The 18048-nt window shown below is 37.9% G+C and overlaps 2 protein-coding genes across 3 annotated transcripts; one reads left to right on the forward strand and one right to left on the reverse strand.

The window, feature by feature from the left end:
* Positions 1-371: 371 nt before the first annotated feature.
* LOC108665934 (dimethyladenosine transferase 1, mitochondrial) lies at positions 372-6020 on the forward strand. Of its 2 annotated transcripts, none has more exons than XM_018152740.2 (2): positions 372-501; positions 4763-6020. In XM_018152740.2, the coding sequence occupies exons 1-2, from the start codon at positions 440-442 to the stop codon at positions 5739-5741; spliced, it is 1041 nt and encodes a 346-aa protein (XP_018008229.1). In that variant the 5' UTR covers positions 372-439; the 3' UTR covers positions 5742-6020. The 2 variants fall into 2 exon arrangements, with proteins under 2 accessions (XP_018008229.1, XP_018008228.1); XM_018152739.2 differs by lacking the exon at positions 372-501 and adding an exon at positions 3174-3354 and having other exon boundaries at positions 4652-6020.
* A 199-nt stretch (positions 6021-6219) lies between these two features.
* LOC108665917 lies at positions 6220-14723 on the reverse strand. Its single transcript, XM_018152719.2, has 7 exons — positions 14679-14723; positions 13878-14348; positions 13536-13615; positions 13137-13308; positions 10971-11021; positions 8672-8713; positions 6220-7037 (listed from the first exon to the last, which is right to left on the reverse strand). Exons 1-7 carry the CDS (start codon positions 14706-14708, stop codon positions 6897-6899), a joined length of 987 nt encoding a protein of 328 aa, XP_018008208.2. The 5' UTR covers positions 14709-14723; the 3' UTR covers positions 6220-6896.
* Positions 14724-18048: the final 3325 nt, after the last annotated feature.

Raw genomic sequence — 18048 nt, forward strand, 5'->3', positions numbered from 1 at the left:
CTCGTCGACGAAAACTTGAGGTCACGGACGGACGGACAGACGGCCATGGCGAGCACAATAGTACATTTTTTCCATAAGTGAGAAAATGCGCTAAAAACGTGTTAAAAGGGTTCACAGGTAGAAAATAGCCTAGTTGAGCCCATTCCTCCTCTATGGTTCACAGGTAGAAAATAGCCTAGTTGAGCCCATTCCTCCTCTATTTAAGAAGGAAACTCGTTGCTAAATAATTGCCATCTTTGACCAGCAACTTATAAATGGACTTAAAACGTCGTACTGACAAATTTTTTAAACCAAATCACACATTTCACATCGTTTTATGTATGTGTTGAATGCAGAGTGATTTATCAAATGATTGATATTAATGCTTTGATTTTTGTTTTTTCAGATACGGTAGTTGCTCTGATCGTCCACTGTGCCTCAACAAAAGTGGAGTGCAACAATGGCGAAAGAAATCTTTGGTCGTTTACCACCCCTCCCATCAATCTCTGAAGTCTTGCGTATGTAAACGTAATTCGGAGTTCAGATTTAAGAATTTCAGTGAGTTCTGGAAAACTTTCTGCTAACTGAAAACATTCGATGATTCGACACTGGATACCGACGCTGTAGGAGGGCTCTCAGGCCCAAAGGTCATCCTTGCGGTTGTCCTGTGGCTTTAAGTCCTCCCAGAGTGGACACCCAGAAAAGAAGAAGGACGTTGTAGGAGCACCAACACCTGTAGGCTGTAGACCATGGTTGAACTATATACTACTAGTTCAACCCACCAAGACTGCCTACAGTCCAAGAGCATACCTGCTGAGTGCAGGCTGCACTTCTGCAGAGCTTTGTCCTAATGTCCGATTTGCCCAGCCCGTCCCAGGCGTCCCTTATTACCCCATTCGACTGTAGTAGGTACTACCGTACTGATGAGGTTTGGTTTAAATTTCACAGTGCTAAGTGCAGTTTTTCAAAGTGAGTTCAAGCCGTCAAACGATAGGTATGAGGAAAAACTGTTAATATGTTTTTTTTAGAGTCTGACATCATTGAGGTCAGGATTGGAATTTTTCTATTTGTTTCTGAAATGTCGCGGCTTCAACATGACGAATTTTCAATACATTTGGAATCTCGCGGCTCGATATTGCACTTTTGTTAACATTTGGATAGGAGGTAATTCATCTGACGGAAATCTCGCGGTTTCAGAAATGGCGGGAAACCTCTAGTTGCGGCCCTAAAGGAAGTCGTGAGTGGAGGGTTGAGAGCATAGTGGCAAAGCAGAGAGTTTTTTTAGACTCTTCCTCAAGTTCATTTTTGAGTCCTATAAGTAGAACAGTAAAGTATCTTGGATACCAGAATTATCATACATAAGCAATCTTTTAAAATCTCAAGTAAATGAGGAAATTAAAAATGAACTGATTTTAAAAAATCACTGGTTTGCCACTATGTCCCCTCCCCTCTCTCAACTTGAGAGAGGGGACTGGGGAGGGTGGGAAGCCCGGAAGACGTGTGAACGTGCCGTCGTGCCAAATTGTTTTAGTACGTGGTTTTAATTTTTTGCGATTGTCGAATTTTTATATTTTTTCTTAGGACAGCTGTGAATATGGTTATTATGGTATATTTGAATTTTTTTGTTAACATAAGAGCGTGAACTTTTAATTTTTTTGATGCTAGTAAAAGTTTTTTTTAGGCAGCGTGTTGCGTGTATGACCAATTTAAAGGTCGTGACCGTAGGTCACCACGCACCCCAATTCCAATTCCTGACTGTCTGAGACTAGGTACAAGTAGGTACAACTCTGTACAACTGTACAAGTACACCAGCAAATTATTGTAGAATAAATGTAGATAGCAGCATTATCACCTATAACTATTAGATATTGGTTTAAATCTTGAGTAAATGAGAAAGTTGAAAATGAACTGATCCTAAAAAATCTGGTTTGCCATTATGAACATATCTCTATGGCCTATCCGCCTATGCAGTGCCAGTATGCTATCCCTCTCATATGTCCACACTCCACAGTCCAGAAAGTGGGGGAATATAAAAAAATCTTTGATGATGCATCACTGCATCAGCACTCAGCAGCAAAATTTATGCCTTCAGAAGATCTTGCAAATACATTTGGATTTAAATTATTGCATTTTAGAAATTACTTGGAAATTATTGAAAATCTTAAAAACCACATGGCACAACTTCACAAGTGCACACAGGCCACAGCAAGGTTTCTGGTACATAGCATGGATCAGGATGCAGTGAAGCTTGTCAGAAATCAGTTGTGATGACTTTAAGTGTTGCAGTGCGTGGAGACTAAGGGATATTGTACTATTAAAGTTGCTAGCAGCATTTTCAAATTAAAAATTAGGTACCCAGTGACACATCTTGAAAATGGCTTGCATTTTTCAACGCTTTGGGATGAAGATCAATATCTTGGCATTTGGCAACGATGCTTGCACCCTCTGCACCCTGGTCATATGTCACAGGCTCACAGCATCGTTTCTAATGATATTTTTGGTTCTCAGATCTTCATACCTAACCAGTGCTGGCTGTGCTGCTACCTTGCATTTTCACTCATATGCTTCTTTTATCTCAGTTGCCTAAACATATGGTTATATACTTAATTTTTCTTATTGCTACTTGCACATCATTTTACCACCATTTTTTTTTCTTTCTTTAATTTTTGCATTGGCAGAACTACAATTTGTTAGGGTGGGGGTATATTACCATATAATAACTAGGAGGCTGTTATGATCTCACTAGGACTAGGTTGTTGAGGTTCTATTTAGTTTGTAAATGTCAAATGTTTGCATTATGAAGGCAACTTGAATTACGTTGAAATTAAATAGCTGCATGACCTTGGGTAAATATACTATGGTGTGGCAGGACATGAATTCAATTTACCGGTTATTAACAAATTATCTTTCTGAAATTTTGGGTATTTTAGTATAATATATACATAGATTAGTTAGTTTGTCTTGTGACAACTTGATTTACTATATGCTGCTTGGTTAGGTTAAAATTGTTCACTTTAGTACATATCATATGCAGCAAGGTTAGGTAATGTGAGCAAGTGAGGTTAGATTTAGTTCAAGTAAATTTTTTCTTTATGTATATACCTACCACTCAGACACAAGAATGCAATTATTTGTGATGTTTGTGTGTCTGAAGTAATGTCATAACCTGGGAGCATAAAGTAAATACAACAGTAAAAAGAATGAAATATATTTGAACAGCTCTCTGTTTCAATATAACTGATGACTGCCATTATTTTCAGGCACAGGGGAAATAGTATAATTGTTTATCAAGAAATTTGCTAAGGTGAATGTCTGAATAAGCAAGAAGAGCTGGCAGATCTGCATTCAATGCACCCTGTGACTGCCTTTGCCTAGGTGAGTGATCATCAAGACTTGTGTTATATATTTTGTTTTAAGGCTTTGCTCTCTGCTAGTTTCAATTTCTCTAACCAGTTGGGGGTCGATCTTGCTTATTGCTTCTACTGCTTATTGCTTCTACTGCTTATTGCTTCTCATTTATTGCTCTGCAAAAATGAGATTTATCTCATCTCAGAATCTCATTTATTGCTCTGCAATAAATGAGATTCTTGTCTGTTTTTCTCATCCAATATACTAGCTTCTCTTAACTACGTAATTCCTGAGGATAGAATTCTGCCATCAGTGGAATTAGTCCTCATGAACTAACCTATAATTTGAATACTATTTGTTGTAAAAAAAATTTTTTTTTCATAATAACATTTAGAGACCTGGAGTTTTATATTGCAGATATCTCAATTTCTCTTAAAAAGCAAAGATTTTCTGGCCATCAATTTAGTTTAAAAAAGAAAGGTGTTCAGCAATGTTGCTTCTGGAGGTCAGCGAGGGAGGCGCAGCAGTGAATAAAATACTTGAAAAAACACGTTTTTTTTGTAGACTAAAAAGTAGAAAATAAATTATGGTTCGCCCCCAAAAAACGTGTGTCGGGCAGATTTATGATTAAAGCGAAAAGCACACAACACACGAATTTTGGAAATTTGATGGTGAACGTACAGCCTCGCACGTTCACATATACAACATATATAACATATACGTCAGCGCCCGCACGTCATACTATATATATATATATATATATACTTTACTCAATTAAGCTAATTTAGGTATCTAATTGCTAGTTTTTATGATTGTATCTGAAATTGTTAGGCGAAAATAGCCTGCATGCCGAATTTCAGATCTCAAAAGCAATCAGAAGTGGGCTAATTTTCGTTTTCAATGTTAACAACAAATCCACAGACAAACAAACAAACGCGAAGCTAAGTTAAGAAAAACGTGTTAAAAGGGTTCACAGGTAGAAAATAGCCTAGTAGAGCCCATTCCTCCTCTATTAAAGAAGTAAACTCATTGCGTATTACCAAAACACTTGTTAAAATTTTTGCTCCAGAGCATCTTGATCAAGGCCTGAATTCTGGGAGATGCATTCCAACTGATTTGTATGATTAGATGCTGATCATTGATATTATTGTAATAATGGCCATCTTTGACTAACAAAAACTTATAAATGGGCTTAAAACGTCTTACTGATAATTTTTTAAACCATATGATATCACACATGTCACATTTTTATGTAACTGTTGTTTGCAGAGTGATTTATCAAATACTATGATTGATATTTATAATTTGATTTATGTTTTTTCAGATAGTCGCTCTGATCATCAACTGTGCCTCAACAAAAGTGGAGTGCAACAATGGCGAAAGAAATCTTTGGTCGTTTACCACCCCTCCCATCAATCTCTGAAGTCTTGCGTATGTATCGAGTTCATGCCAAGAAATCTCTCTCTCAGAACTTTCTACTGGAGCCTAAATTAACCAGTAAATTTGTCTCAAGAGCTGGCAAGATTCGTGGATCATATGTGTGTGAGGTTGGTCCAGGAGCAGGAAGCATCACACGCAGCATTCTGGCGCAGCGTCCCAAGCACATCGTAGTCGTGGAGAAGGACGCGCGCTTCTTGCCATCGTTACTTATGCTGCAGAATGCATGCCAGGGACACATGTCCGTTGTGTTGGGGGATATACTAAAATTTGATATGAGCAAACTCTTCCCAAGAGAAACAGAAAGACCTTGGGAAGATGAATGCCCCCCAATTCATATCATTGGCAACTTGCCCTTCAACGTTAGTTTGCCACTAATTATTAAATGGCTTAGAGCTATCAGCAAGCATGATAGTGCCTGGCGATATGGCCGGGTTAATATGACTTTATCTGTTCAGGAAGAAGTTGGGGTGAGAATAACTGCAGTTCCCGCGCACAGCCAACGCTCTCGTTTGTCAGTTATGTGTCAAAATTGGTGCGAGGTTGAGCACTTGTTCACTATCCCGGGCAGAGCCTTCGTCCCTCAACCAGACGTCAATGTGAGCATCATCAAGTTCACGCCTCGCATCCGGCCATTGATCGACATGGATTTTGATCTTTTTGAAAAGTTTGTCCGTGTAATGTTCAGTATGAGACAAAGGCAGTGCAAGCATCCTTTACAGCGGCTGTTCCCTATACACAAAAGGGAAGAATTGGCTACCAAGCTTTTCACTGTGGCCGACGTTGACCCAAATGCCCCATCTTTCAACCTTACTTTTGACGAGCTGGAGCGGCTCAGTTTAACGTACGGACTGATAGTAGAACAGCACCCTGAGCTCAGGCATTATGACCACATCAACCCTGCCTGCATCGCTGAAGATAAAGCGAGGATTTCATTACTCAGCTCTAAAAAAATCCCCAGGCTATCGGCCGAATAATGCATGGTCACGGTCCCTGTTACCAGTTCTCTTGCTTCTGTTCATAAGATGAAACTTAGCAACGTATGACTTAATTGACGTTCGCCTCATTCAACATCATGTGGACTTGATTGCATTTTCCCCTAAATGGTTACTTGAAAACGTCAGTATCTACTATCTATGCCCTCGAATGACAACTTTGATGTGATGCGTGGAGGGAGAATTGTTTTTGTTACCATTGATGTACATAAAGGTTGAAATAATAATACAATGTTGGATACATAACATCCTTCAATATAAATTTATTCGAGTAGTAGTTTCATTTTCCTGTCGTCATAAGAAAATAAGGCTGTAATGTACACAACACACTTAAAAAAGTGATTCCTTGAGTGATACGCCGCGGAGAAGCAATGCTGACAACTACTTTCCAAATTGAGCTGTGGTGGTGCAGTGGTGAGAGACTCCGACTCTCGCACCCAGCTCCCGGGTTCGAGCCCCCTGGGCTAAGTTCTTCCGGGAAGCTCGGCTCATGGTCAACTCAGCCATTCATCGAAGTCTAGTTGATAAAATGCGAGCCAGTGATGGTCGTAGAACTACCAGTGGCATTAAGTGCCCGGAAAAACTGACCTATCACCCCCCTCCCTAGTCCCCACTACCAGTATGGGCAATTACAAAAACAACAACTTTCCAAATTCATCGTCTCATCAGTGGAAGGCATCTTGAGTTACAGCGTGAGAGAAGGTCTCTGAAAAATTACTTCCAAATGAACTCTCGCTCATCAGATAGGAAGTACTGAAACTAAAGTAGTAATTTACTTTTGCCATAACATCGCTGTGTCACTTGCCACACATGAACAACTGACGTGCCGCACTGAGTTCATCCGCTGATGTAATTAGTTAAAGATATTTCCTGTACGAATGCCGCCATTTGCGGTTTGATTCGTATCTAATTTGAATACCGATATGATTTTTCACATCTTCATTTACGCATTAGAAAAATGATCCCTTCTTTAGACATGAGTGAGAAAAATGATCACTTCTTTAGACGTGAGGGAGAAAAATGATCCCTTCTTTAGACGTGAGGGAGAAAAATGATCACTTCTTTAGGCGTGAGGGAGAAAAATGATCCCTTCTTTAGACGTGAGGGAACTGACGGAATGTTTGCCCTGGCGTGGCATTAAGAGCTGGACGTGGAGGTGGCTGAGGTGTCGCTGAGAGCGTCCAGGGGCTTGGTGAGGATGCTGGAGGGCAGCATGAGGGGGTTGAGGCCAGGCACGTTGGTCAGCAGGCTTGCTGAGTTCGTCTGAGCTTTCACCAACTGCAACAAATCATCATTAGGCTATGTAACTTTGTAGCGAAGAACAATGCATTTAATTCTAGCATGGTGCATAATAATCAGGGTTGATATTGATCTGTTAATTAAACTCTGTCACGGCGAGCGATCATTTACTATTAATTGGAAGAAGATGTGACCAAGCTAACAACCTTTTGGTTCTCGTTTGAGGACTCGTTCTCATCATGTCTCACTATGCACGGCTATCCTGCCACTCATCAGATCGCCTCTACAACGGGCCGTGCCTCGTAGATGCAAAAATAACACTTGAATATAAGCTGTAGTCCAGGCACAAAATAAATCAGGTTTACCATATTTTTTGTTCACGAAAGTAGCCTCATTTGATCAGTTGATCTCAACAGCTTAATATTATATAAATAGTACGGACAATATTTTACTACAAGGACATGTAAACGTCATATTTCTACACTACTTATCTTGCTGATCATGCCACAATACCTGATCATACCTGGTCCAGTTGAGCATGAGCAATTTGTGACAATACAATTTCGTTTTACTGAACAATTGTATTGCTAAATATGCTTATAGTTCATCACACTTCATGCTTCAAATGTTTTTTGATTTATTTTAATAGATTTATTTGTCCAGTGGAATTAGTTTTAGTTGAACAGTTCTGTCTTAAAATGTGAACTTCCAGATTGCAAGGAACTACACTTCCATGACCTGAACAGTCGACATTATTGGATGGCAATTGATAATTCGAATTTTGATTTCAAATTGATTTGATAGTTCAAACTTCATAAAAAATATACATACTGTATATATTGCATGAATGATTTTATTGAGAGAACCTCGATCATCCTTGAACGCCAGAGTGAACACAACATCTCCAGGTGATCTTGTGATCTCGAAAATCTGTTTTAGATTTTCCAATTAAAAACGTTCTAATTCAATACACAACCCGAAAATTTACTCACAAACAGAAACTTTACTACCGCGAATTAAAAAAAAATTTAACATTTTCCAAACAATAGCAATATTTCAATAAAAATATTAATTTGTGCAATAAATGAGCGACTTCTCTGGAAGGATAAGGCATTATGAACAATCTTTTTTTCCGCCACTTTATAGAAGGCGGGAACCCCCCACGCGCAATTCTCCTGAAGATTGGAATTATGACAGGAGGAAAGAGAGCAGAAAACAATAAGATACAGGAATGTAAATCATTACAGAAAGCATTCAAAATATGCTAATCAAATGTTTGGGCATTTAAATACGTGAGGGCCGAATTTTTGTCTTACGAGGTTAGCTTTGCACCAGTATTTTCTTATACTTCTTTCATTATATTTGGGGAGTTTAGTAGTCTACCCGCCTTCATTCCTACCATAAAACAATCAACAACGTTTGCAGTTAAATGATGAAGACAGCGGTGCTGCGTGTTAATTAGTCACTGGTACTACTCTCCCTGAAAGTTACTTAGGCTAATCAGCAAAGTAATTATAAGGTAATTACCTTGGAGTTGACGTCTTAGGCTAATCACCAAGGTAATTACAATGCGTGTTAATTAGTCACTCATACTACTCTCCTTAAAAAGTAATTAAGCTGATCACCAAGGTAATTATAAGGTAATTACCTTGGAGTTGTTATAAGGTAATTACCTTGGAGTTGACGTTGTGCCTGTGCTCCTCAAAGTAAGGGTGCTGCTAATTATAAGGTAATTACCTTGCAGTTGACAATTAATTCATTATCATGGACTTGCAGAGATATTATAATGACGACACAAGACATAGAGGCGGAGGGTAAATTATGGTTATATATAAAATGCTTTCCATCAAGATCTTTAAAAATGCCTCAAATGATAAAGAGTAAACCAATTTTTCTAATTTCTGTTCATAAATTTTCTATATTACAAGTTTTGGTATAACAATGATAGGTATGCATTTGTCACCGGACGTTTGCCGCAAACTTCAATCTTGTCAGAATGTCTGGAGCCTTACAGCTAAACGCCGGCCACTATCTTGTAAAATTACTATGACATAGCTAAAAGTTAAACTGTACTGGGATTCCGTTGGTTAAAACTTCGGTTAACACGGATAAAACTCCACTCTTGTTTCAGTAAAAACAATTTAAAGCAGGCACATTCAAAACTAGGATTAACGTAATAAAACAGTGAACAAGCGTTCCGAGTGCAGCCACGAGATCTAGAGTTCGGGCATTATTTCACAAACGAGTCAGCAAGGCGGAGTGAGCTCAGCGAGAACCTCTCAGTAGAGCTGGCAGGACACGACTGACTTTTCAACTCACAGCCACACAGACCTGGGGCCATACTTTCAAAACTCGCTAAGTGGACGTAAGTACTTACGCTCTATTTTCTTGTCTATGATTGGGGGATTTTGCTTGAAAGGCCGTCAATGATTGGCTGATGAACTTACGATCTCTTAACTTTTTTGAAAGCATGGGCCCTGATCTCTTAAAATTTTTAAAACTAAAGTAGTAATATAAAGCTACGTAGCTCCTACTGCTGTAAGGTCTGACTATAATGTTACTGGCGCAGCTTCGCCAGACGCCGCAGAATAATTTGGCCAGAAGAATAAAAATGCACACGACAACAAATGCCAGTATCAATCGGGCAATAAATATTAGTGAACTATGATCATCGTTCACATATTAAACAAATTTATTATTACATTTAAAAACGACTGGTATCTTGCAGTGTTCTAGAGTCTAAATTGTCTCGAAATGTATGCCCAGGGCTAAGATAACAGAATCTGCTAGAATGTTAGGCGTGATTAGGAATTTCTTAATTAACATTATTGGATGTCTTTTGGAAGCAGTCCTCAGTGAAGCACTTGTCTGGCCTGACGTTCAAGTCAATTTAAAACGACTGTTTGACTCTAAATCAGATTTTCACGATCACAAAAGCACCTGGAGATGTTGTGTTCACTCCAGCGTTCAAGGATGATGTTCTCTCAATAATCATACCAGTTGAGCAACACATGTCTGGAGTCCACTAAGCATAGTTACTAGATGCAAATCTTTGTTCATTTCAAACCCTTGGCCCGCCAAAAGTTTGGAGTCAATAACAAAAATGCATTCAAACAGATGGCGGGGTTTGAAACAAAAAAATTCAACTTCAATGTCCACGAGGTAGTTTCTGAATCTGTACAAATTCTACATCATCTCACCATCAGTAATAACATTACTTTGAAAATATTAGGTTATTATTCACTCGCTATACTTGACGAAAATGAGTCACGTTGCGCACGATGGCACTTGCATTACGTATCATTAGTGCTGAGAAATCCGTTAATATAGCACCAATCAAGCAAATTTTTAAACCGTATGTTTATAAAATTGCTTCAGTTATTTGGCGACCGGAACAACTGAGATTATGAACTTATAAAGTTCATTACTCCTTAGTTTACGAGCTGCAACGTTGAGAAATCATTAGATTTTTGTCAACAATATCTATGGACTCGTATTAGATTTCTTTAGTATTTTTTGTATAATTAGATGAACAGTAGATGGGTGGAGATAAAAATGAAAGTAAAAAAAAAGATACAAAAGACCCCCAAAAACGCACAAGTAAAATTCGAAGAAAGGAGCTCTTGAGTTACCAGTAATATAAATGTGTATTAAGCATATAATACTCATTTTAAAAATTTCAAGCTATGAAACTGCACGAGTGTGAAACTTGAAAGTTCCTCTCTGGTTTCTGAACAGTGCACAACCTGTCTCTTATACACATCTAGANGGTTACCACACCACATTGTAGCAGGTTACCACACCACATTGTAGCAGGTTACCACACCACATTGTAGCAGGTTACTACACCACCAATGCTACCTCAATGCTCTAGTATGAACTACAAATGCCAACAGAACAAATGTCCTACAAAATCAAAATAACTAATTTAACTTGAGAACAAAGTAGCAGAAGTTGAATTCATCACCTTGCAGAGGCAGCATCTGATGAAGTTGCCTCAGCTCCGCAGTCTAAAGGATTTACCTGCCAGCAAGGAAACTCGATTACACCAAACATATGCAAACATGGGCATTTTCTCCCTGAAATTTTTTTTAGAGTTTAGAAAACATGTTAATTTTCTCTCTAAAAAATGTTCTCTCATCAGAAATAATCTTTAAAACATTTCCAGGTTTGAACAAAAATTGTTTTGTTCAAAGAATTGAAAATATAATTTAAATAAGGAATAATTCAGCATTACAAATTTGAAACAGATGAAAAAAAAGATTCAACAACATGTAGTTTAAAATTCAACATTTATGGCATCAAAATTCAACATTTAAGTAGTTTAAAATTCAACATTATGGCAACACATAGATTTCACAGATTGCTGCCATAATTTTTATTTGAAGTTATGATATTAGTAGAGTCTAGCAGCGGAAGAGTGCAGGTGTGAGGTTAAAGTCAATGCATGTGGTCATGTACTGGCATGTGCGTGAACCTGACCCTAGAGGAGTTGAGTTAGACAAACTTGAGCTTAGTGGGGCTGGGAATGTGCCCAACATAAGGAAAAGTCTACCCTTCTAACTCACCTTTAATGTTTAAAGCATTGCAAGAGCAATACTTTAACACAGAGTTAACCCTCTACCGCCTGACATGAGTAACCGGAGCAATATTGTCACAAGCCTACTTCCCAAAAAAGATACGTTCTAGTGAGCGCAAAATGACTTGCACTGATGGTTGCCGCCACGTATGATAACTTTAAAATGTTCTCTGTTGCATACAAATGTCCTCAAGTTGCAAAACTCAATAGTTTACAAATAATAGGTTGCAACACTCAATAGTTTACAAATAATTCAAGTTGAAAGTATGTTCCTAGAGAATGACATATGGCAGTAGGTGGTTAAAAGATACAAGAGCATAAGTACATGGTTCAAACTTCCCTTAAGACCAAGAAGGCAGAACCAGTCATAGTTGTCTGTACTACCACAACATTGACATGTAACCAGGTATAAGAAGAGAAGCAGAGACTTGAATATCCATAAGATGACAACGTCAAGTACACAGATAACAAGAAGAAGATCAAGAGTCTCAAACCACAGTAATCAAGAGGCAACTGTAACAGTAACACAGATCCAGAAGCCAACAGGATTTTTTAAGCCTGATTTCTTAAAGAAATAACTCTATTGATGTACTTCTGTAAACCTTGGGCCTGCTGCTCACAAAAGCACTGTTTTACCCTTCATTTGTGACCTCCATTATTTCAGTAAAAAAAAAATATAAGTTAAAAAGAGAACCCTGAGTGATCAGCATTCTGACCAGCATCAATAACTCAAAATTGCAATATGAAACTTATCAGTTTTAATTAGATTGGCTAAAGCTATCCAGCTGAGCTTTGAAGTAGTGTGCTGGTGTGAATGTATGCCCACAAGCTCTATTCACTGTGCACTTAGTGTGAAAATATCAGCAGATTGTATCATTAGAATTAAAAATTTACCATTGTCCATGAAGTTCCAGTATTCGAGTTACCACTGAAAGATTTTGTATTAATCCAGAGTGCCAGATGTTAGATACAGTAGCCAAATAACATACTAGTTATGCACATTTATTGCAAGCCCAAATCAAATATATAATAGAGCACTTGACAGAGTCAGGAACGATAGTAGATACAATATCAAATTAGATATAGCATTGTTATAGTGCTGCTGCTTGTACACTTGGCAGTTATGAACTGCATTCAGGCATCTCTGGGTTTCTCACTCATTTTGTTTGCACTTTTAAATGGATTGAAACACATCCTACACTTGTGATAGAATTTTTATTGTCAGCCATCAAGAGATAGCAATTTTGTTGGTGCATTCTGACTACAAATGATAAGAATTTCTCTTGATTGAAGAGTTTGCTTTGCCCCAATGAAAGGAACAGGTGTTATATATTTACTTTAATATACTGATATATAATGGAAATCCACTTGATGTTTCATCACCCACAAATGCAGAAGAGTTTAGAGCTCCACTTAAATGTGATGTTTCAGCACACACTTCTATTCAAAACAAATTTGAAAAACATTGTTAAACTGGCAATCTCTTCTTTATTTATACATGATGGGGTCATCCCAGCTGCACAAACTAGAAATTCTTCAATAACCCCTAATAACAATACCTGGAATTCTTGTATATCTGATAAGGATTGCTGTCGCAGAGCATTGATGGCGCCCATGAAAGCCCCAGACCCGATGATGGCCGTCAGTCGGTCAAGCATCTCAAGGATCTTGGCAGCACTTTTGGGCCGAAGTTGTGTTGGTGCTTCACCAGCCAGCAACTGACCAAAGTACCTGCAAAAATAACGAATAATAATTTTAACCCTTAAGGAGAAGATTGATATTCACCACCACTTAAGGATTCACCAGCAACATCTATGGCTGGTTCTGCACTCTTGGTCTTAAGGGAAGTTTGAACTAGGTTTGGAAAAATAAATTTCCATGATAATCGTGCAAAAATCTTATTTCAAATCAGAAGTACATTAATTTAATAAAGGGTGCAACACATGGAGAAAACTTACTTATAAATTTCACCATAACTTGCTTCATCATGGCTGCCTCCTTGATAATGTTCTTCCAGGCAAGATGCATATGTCATGGTCTGTAATATAGTTGGGAAATATAATTAAATTCTGGCAACATTGCATCTCCTTTGTGATTTTAACTAAATTAACTCAAATTATAATTGGAAAATTATATTTAAATTCTGGACATGAAAAAAGATTTGCCTATTTCATTTTCATGAATAGGTACTAAACTTCAATTAAAAAATTTTCAGCCATGTTAAGATTTTTCATTTGAGGCACAACAGCTTTCATAGAGATTAGCCAAAATGCTGATAATAAAATTTAGTCCAAACTTACCTTACTCAATAACTGAGAGTGATCATTAATTGGGGCAGATTTTGAGATTCTTGATCCAAATTTAACCTTATCACTTGTCCCTTGAAGTGAGTGAACTTTCATCAGCAAGTCAGACCAAACAACTAATGGAGAATCAGTTAAGTTAGTAGATGCTACATCTGACTTGCTTTTTTCACCATCACCCTCATCAGATGTCGGATTGCCTGGTTCCTCTTTAAGCTTCTCTATAATTTTCTGACGTGGCACATTCTGGGATGCTTTCATGCCTTTCACAATAAATTGCTGTTCTCTTCTGGCCTTTGATTTAAATTTACCAAGGATATGGGCCAAATCAGACTTAGGCCAGTGAGGCAAGACTGTGGCTAGCTTGTCAACATCTGAGCCATGAACATGCAGGGCGCTAGCAAGCTCCCACATTTCAGCTGGGGTTTTGCTCATTTTTCCTGATGGTAGGATTGAAATGAAACACAACTGAAAAAAAAAACAAGACAAATATTATACAAGTAGGGTTGAATAGGTACATTTATACATTATATATATTAATAAGGGAAGTTGGTATTTGTTTCTCAATCTATAAAAAAATAAGTTAATAATCTTTAAGATCTTTTAATTGCTTATTGTAAAGAATATTTAACAGAGCATACTTCTCCCGTGTACACAAGGTTTGGATCCTTTAGGTAGGACCAGAATTGACGAGCTCAGGCAAAACTCCATTTCTAACACCAGAACTTGCAATAGATTGTTCAGCAATTTTGTACATTATTATTTACTTATGTTATGATCATTTTATTGTTAGTTTACCTTGATTATTTTTTCTATACTGTTTATCATTTTGAATAACCTGAACTTTGTGTTCAAATTGTTTGTTTTTTTGTTTTCATAAATCGTTACAATCATCTACAAATTTTCATTCCAAACAATCCCCTGAGCAAAAAACCATATTCTTTATACTTATTAAACAGTTTTTAGTCTTTTTACCACTGGAAAAAAGGTGAAAAAATTTCCCTTAGGTAATACATTGTTATTTCCAAATCAAATTGAAGACAATTTGAGAGCATTTAAACTAACATCTCATTTTACTAACATTTTTATTTGGCAAATGCACAACCTGTACTACCAAAACCAGGCAGATAGGCAGTTGCCTGGTGAATACCCAGCAATGAATATATTTTTTAAATAATTTTCCTTCAAAAATAAGTTTAGAATCTTCTGCTAATAATTCCATTATTCTCATTTTACTTGCATGGATCACATATAAAGGTGCAAGGAATGTACAGGCACAGCACTCAGATTGTAGTGCCATGCTAAGGGGGCAAGAGAGGGAAATGCCCTTTGGAATTTCAATTGTTTACATTGCAATAGTGGGAAGTTGAAGTCAGCAAACAAGGCAATCTTTGATCTTGTAGCCTATGTAAAGAGTTGAACCCTTAACCTTGAGGTGAGAAGGGCCTGTGGCATAACCCCTGTCCATAATTCTTTTCACACTCAAGCTATACTTTGATCTCTCCCAATTTTGCACCTAGTGCCGTATCAGCGCAAGCTCTACTGCAACTTCAACCAGCCGTACACCTACTGCTCTATCTCTGTACAAGGCTACAAGCTCTACCTCAATTTCAACCAGCTGTACACCTACTGCTCTATCTCTGTACAAGCTCTACCTCAATTTCAACCAGCTGTACACCTACTGCTCTATCTCCGTACAAGCTCTACCTCAATTTCAACCAGCTGTACACCTACTGCTCTGTCTCTGTACAAGCTCTACCTCAATTTAAACCAGCCATACACCTACAGCTCTATCTCTGTAGAAGCTCTACTAGTCTACTTTAATTTAAACCAGCCATACACCTACTACTATATTTCTGTACAAGCTGAGTGTCAAGCTCTACCTCAATTTCAACCAGCCATACAACACCTACTGCTCGATTTCTGTACAAGCTCTACCAGTCTACCTCAATTTTCACCAGCCGTACATCATCGGTACATGGTACACCTACTGCTCTATTTCTGTACAAGCTCTATCTCAATTTCCACCAACTGTGCACCTACTTCTTGATCTCTGTGCAAGCTCTACCTTAACTTCCTCTTCTTTGGACCTAGCGCTCTATCTCAAGCTCTACCTCAACCAGGGTTGGCAATGATTAAATCAAACTGATTAAATCATATAATATTTGTATAAAAATTCATGCTTTTTTATTTATTTGATTTTTTAATAATATAAGTACTTATATTATCAGTCTGCTTATTTCACAAGTTCAGAAGGAATTTAAAAGCAAAGAAAACAGCATGCAAATTCACCATATTGATATTGAAAACATTTCAGAGTCCAGCTTCATCATCAGTTTGAAAAACTAAAAATGAATAAAATCATATTATAAGTCAAAATTCTAAGACAGACATAAAACCTTAACAAGACCTTGATAGGCTAACATTATATCAAAAAACAGGACTCAATTAAAACAACTTAGTCCTCGGGTTTACAAAAAGAATATAAAAGCCTAAAGAATAAAAGATTCATTATTTCCAGATTATATGAAGTTATGAACTAAACGCATTATTGAGAGTTGAGACATGGTTTTTGTTTGAAGATATGTAGAGGTTCCAAAATTCTCATATCCAAGCAGCCAGAAATGGAACCCAGTATCCTGAAATCATTCTCAGTTACAGGCGGCCACTGCATAGTGGCAAACCAGAGCTTTTTTGGAATCGGTTAATTTTTAATTTCCTCAAAAACTCAAGATTTAAACCAATTTCTTAAGTATGATAATGCTGGTATCCATGATACTTTACTGGTCTACTTATAGGACTCAAAATGAACTTGAGGGAGAGCCGGAGAGTCTAAAAAATTCTCTGCTTTGTCACTAAGATTACAGCCACGTTGCACTGTTCAGCATGGAGTCGCACGGAAGAATGACTATGAGGAGGTCTGGAGAGAGGCAAGTTAGAACGATAGCTCCTAGCCTCCTGCCACCGTGCCACGGTGTTCAGAAACCCAGATGTAGAAGTTACGCGACGTCATTCCAACGTACGAAGATGCGCAGCAGTGCAGCACGCACAACTCAACTCATAGACCAGGTGTGATCGCATCCGGGCAGGAATAGCATCCTTATACCTGAAGAAAGAACCAATTTTGAAATTATTCATCACCACTGCCTTGATTCGAATGGACTATCATGATCCCTTCCCTGAAGAACGTAGCCTACAACACTTCTTGACTGTAACATTATCAGACGAGCGCCACCAGACAGATCACATCCATTGAACTATAGTTACTATACCAATCAGCCGTATCTTCCCGTGTGTCGAATCAGCGTACGGTCGAACGGGGTCGCCTGCCGAAGACCACCACTGCCCTGGATGTAATGGCCGTAGGCCGTGGGTCGAACCAGCCCTCGTTAGAACGCCCACTTGTGGAAGGACGATAAATTGTGGAACAGAACTATGCTATCTGAAACCTAACCTCAGATGCGGTGAGCGTAAAATTACGTAAGTTAACGATGCCTGGAAGTCATATTCGATCCGCGGCCTGGTGGTGCACGGCGGCAGGTGGTGGTCAAGGCCGGAAACGAACGGCCAATACCCTTAATTTAACGCATCCATTAGGTCAATTTACAGAATGTTCACTACGGTAATATATCGCAGATCAACCATTGGCGTAATTCACATTCTGTCAGTTTTTTATATGTACATGCCAAAGTAGTTGACATTGGTATCCTGTCTACGGATGAAAACTGACCTGATATTGTTGAAATAAATTCGCGATTTTGAAACGTATTATGAAATTTCCTTGTATTCCATTATAAGAAAGAAAAATCAAGCCTCGTCTATGGAGTGAAGTAAAACAAGAAGATTGTTAAATTCTGAATAATTGTCATAAAATTGTTTTTAAACGCTTCTCAAAACATAAGTCATGAAAATTTTTGGGTTTTAAGCTTACGGGTTACAATAGCGTCATTTCCTCAATAAAACTGTTTTAAATTGCACTAATTAACATTGTTGGATAGAATTTGCAGTAGTTAAATGAAATGTACAGACTGAAAAAATAATATTATTGATTAATAATAGTAATGCCATATGTTCATCTGGCTCAGAGTTTGCGCGGTAAATAGGAAACACTTTGAAAGAAGTTTACACAGTTAATTTTTAAATTTTTTTCCAAGCTGGGAACAGAAAG

Source organism: Hyalella azteca, unplaced genomic scaffold, assembly GCF_000764305.2.
Source record: "Hyalella azteca isolate HAZT.00-mixed unplaced genomic scaffold, Hazt_2.0.2 contig5880, whole genome shotgun sequence".
In the NCBI taxonomy this organism is placed as follows: Eukaryota; Metazoa; Arthropoda; class Malacostraca; order Amphipoda; family Hyalellidae; genus Hyalella; species Hyalella azteca.

Excerpts from the sequence above, each read along its gene's own strand:
- LOC108665934 (XM_018152740.2), top strand. The coding sequence starts at position 440 with ATGGCGAAAGAAATCTTTGGTCGTTTACCACCCCTCCCATCAATCTCT. Across the intron at positions 502-4,762 it reads ATCTCTGAAGTCTTGCGTAT|GTATCGAGTTCATGCCAAGA; the intron begins GTAAACGTAATT and ends AGTCTTGCGTAT.
- LOC108665917 (XM_018152719.2), bottom strand. The coding sequence starts at position 14,708 with ATGATAAACAGTATAGAAAAAATAATCAAG. Across the intron at positions 13,616-13,877 it reads ACTCTCAGTTATTGAGTAAG|ACCATGACATATGCATCTTG; the intron begins GTAAGTTTGGAC and ends ACTATATTACAG. Across the intron at positions 11,022-13,136 it reads CAGATATACAAGAATTCCAG|GTAAATCCTTTAGACTGCGG; the intron begins GTATTGTTATTA and ends CCTTGCTGGCAG.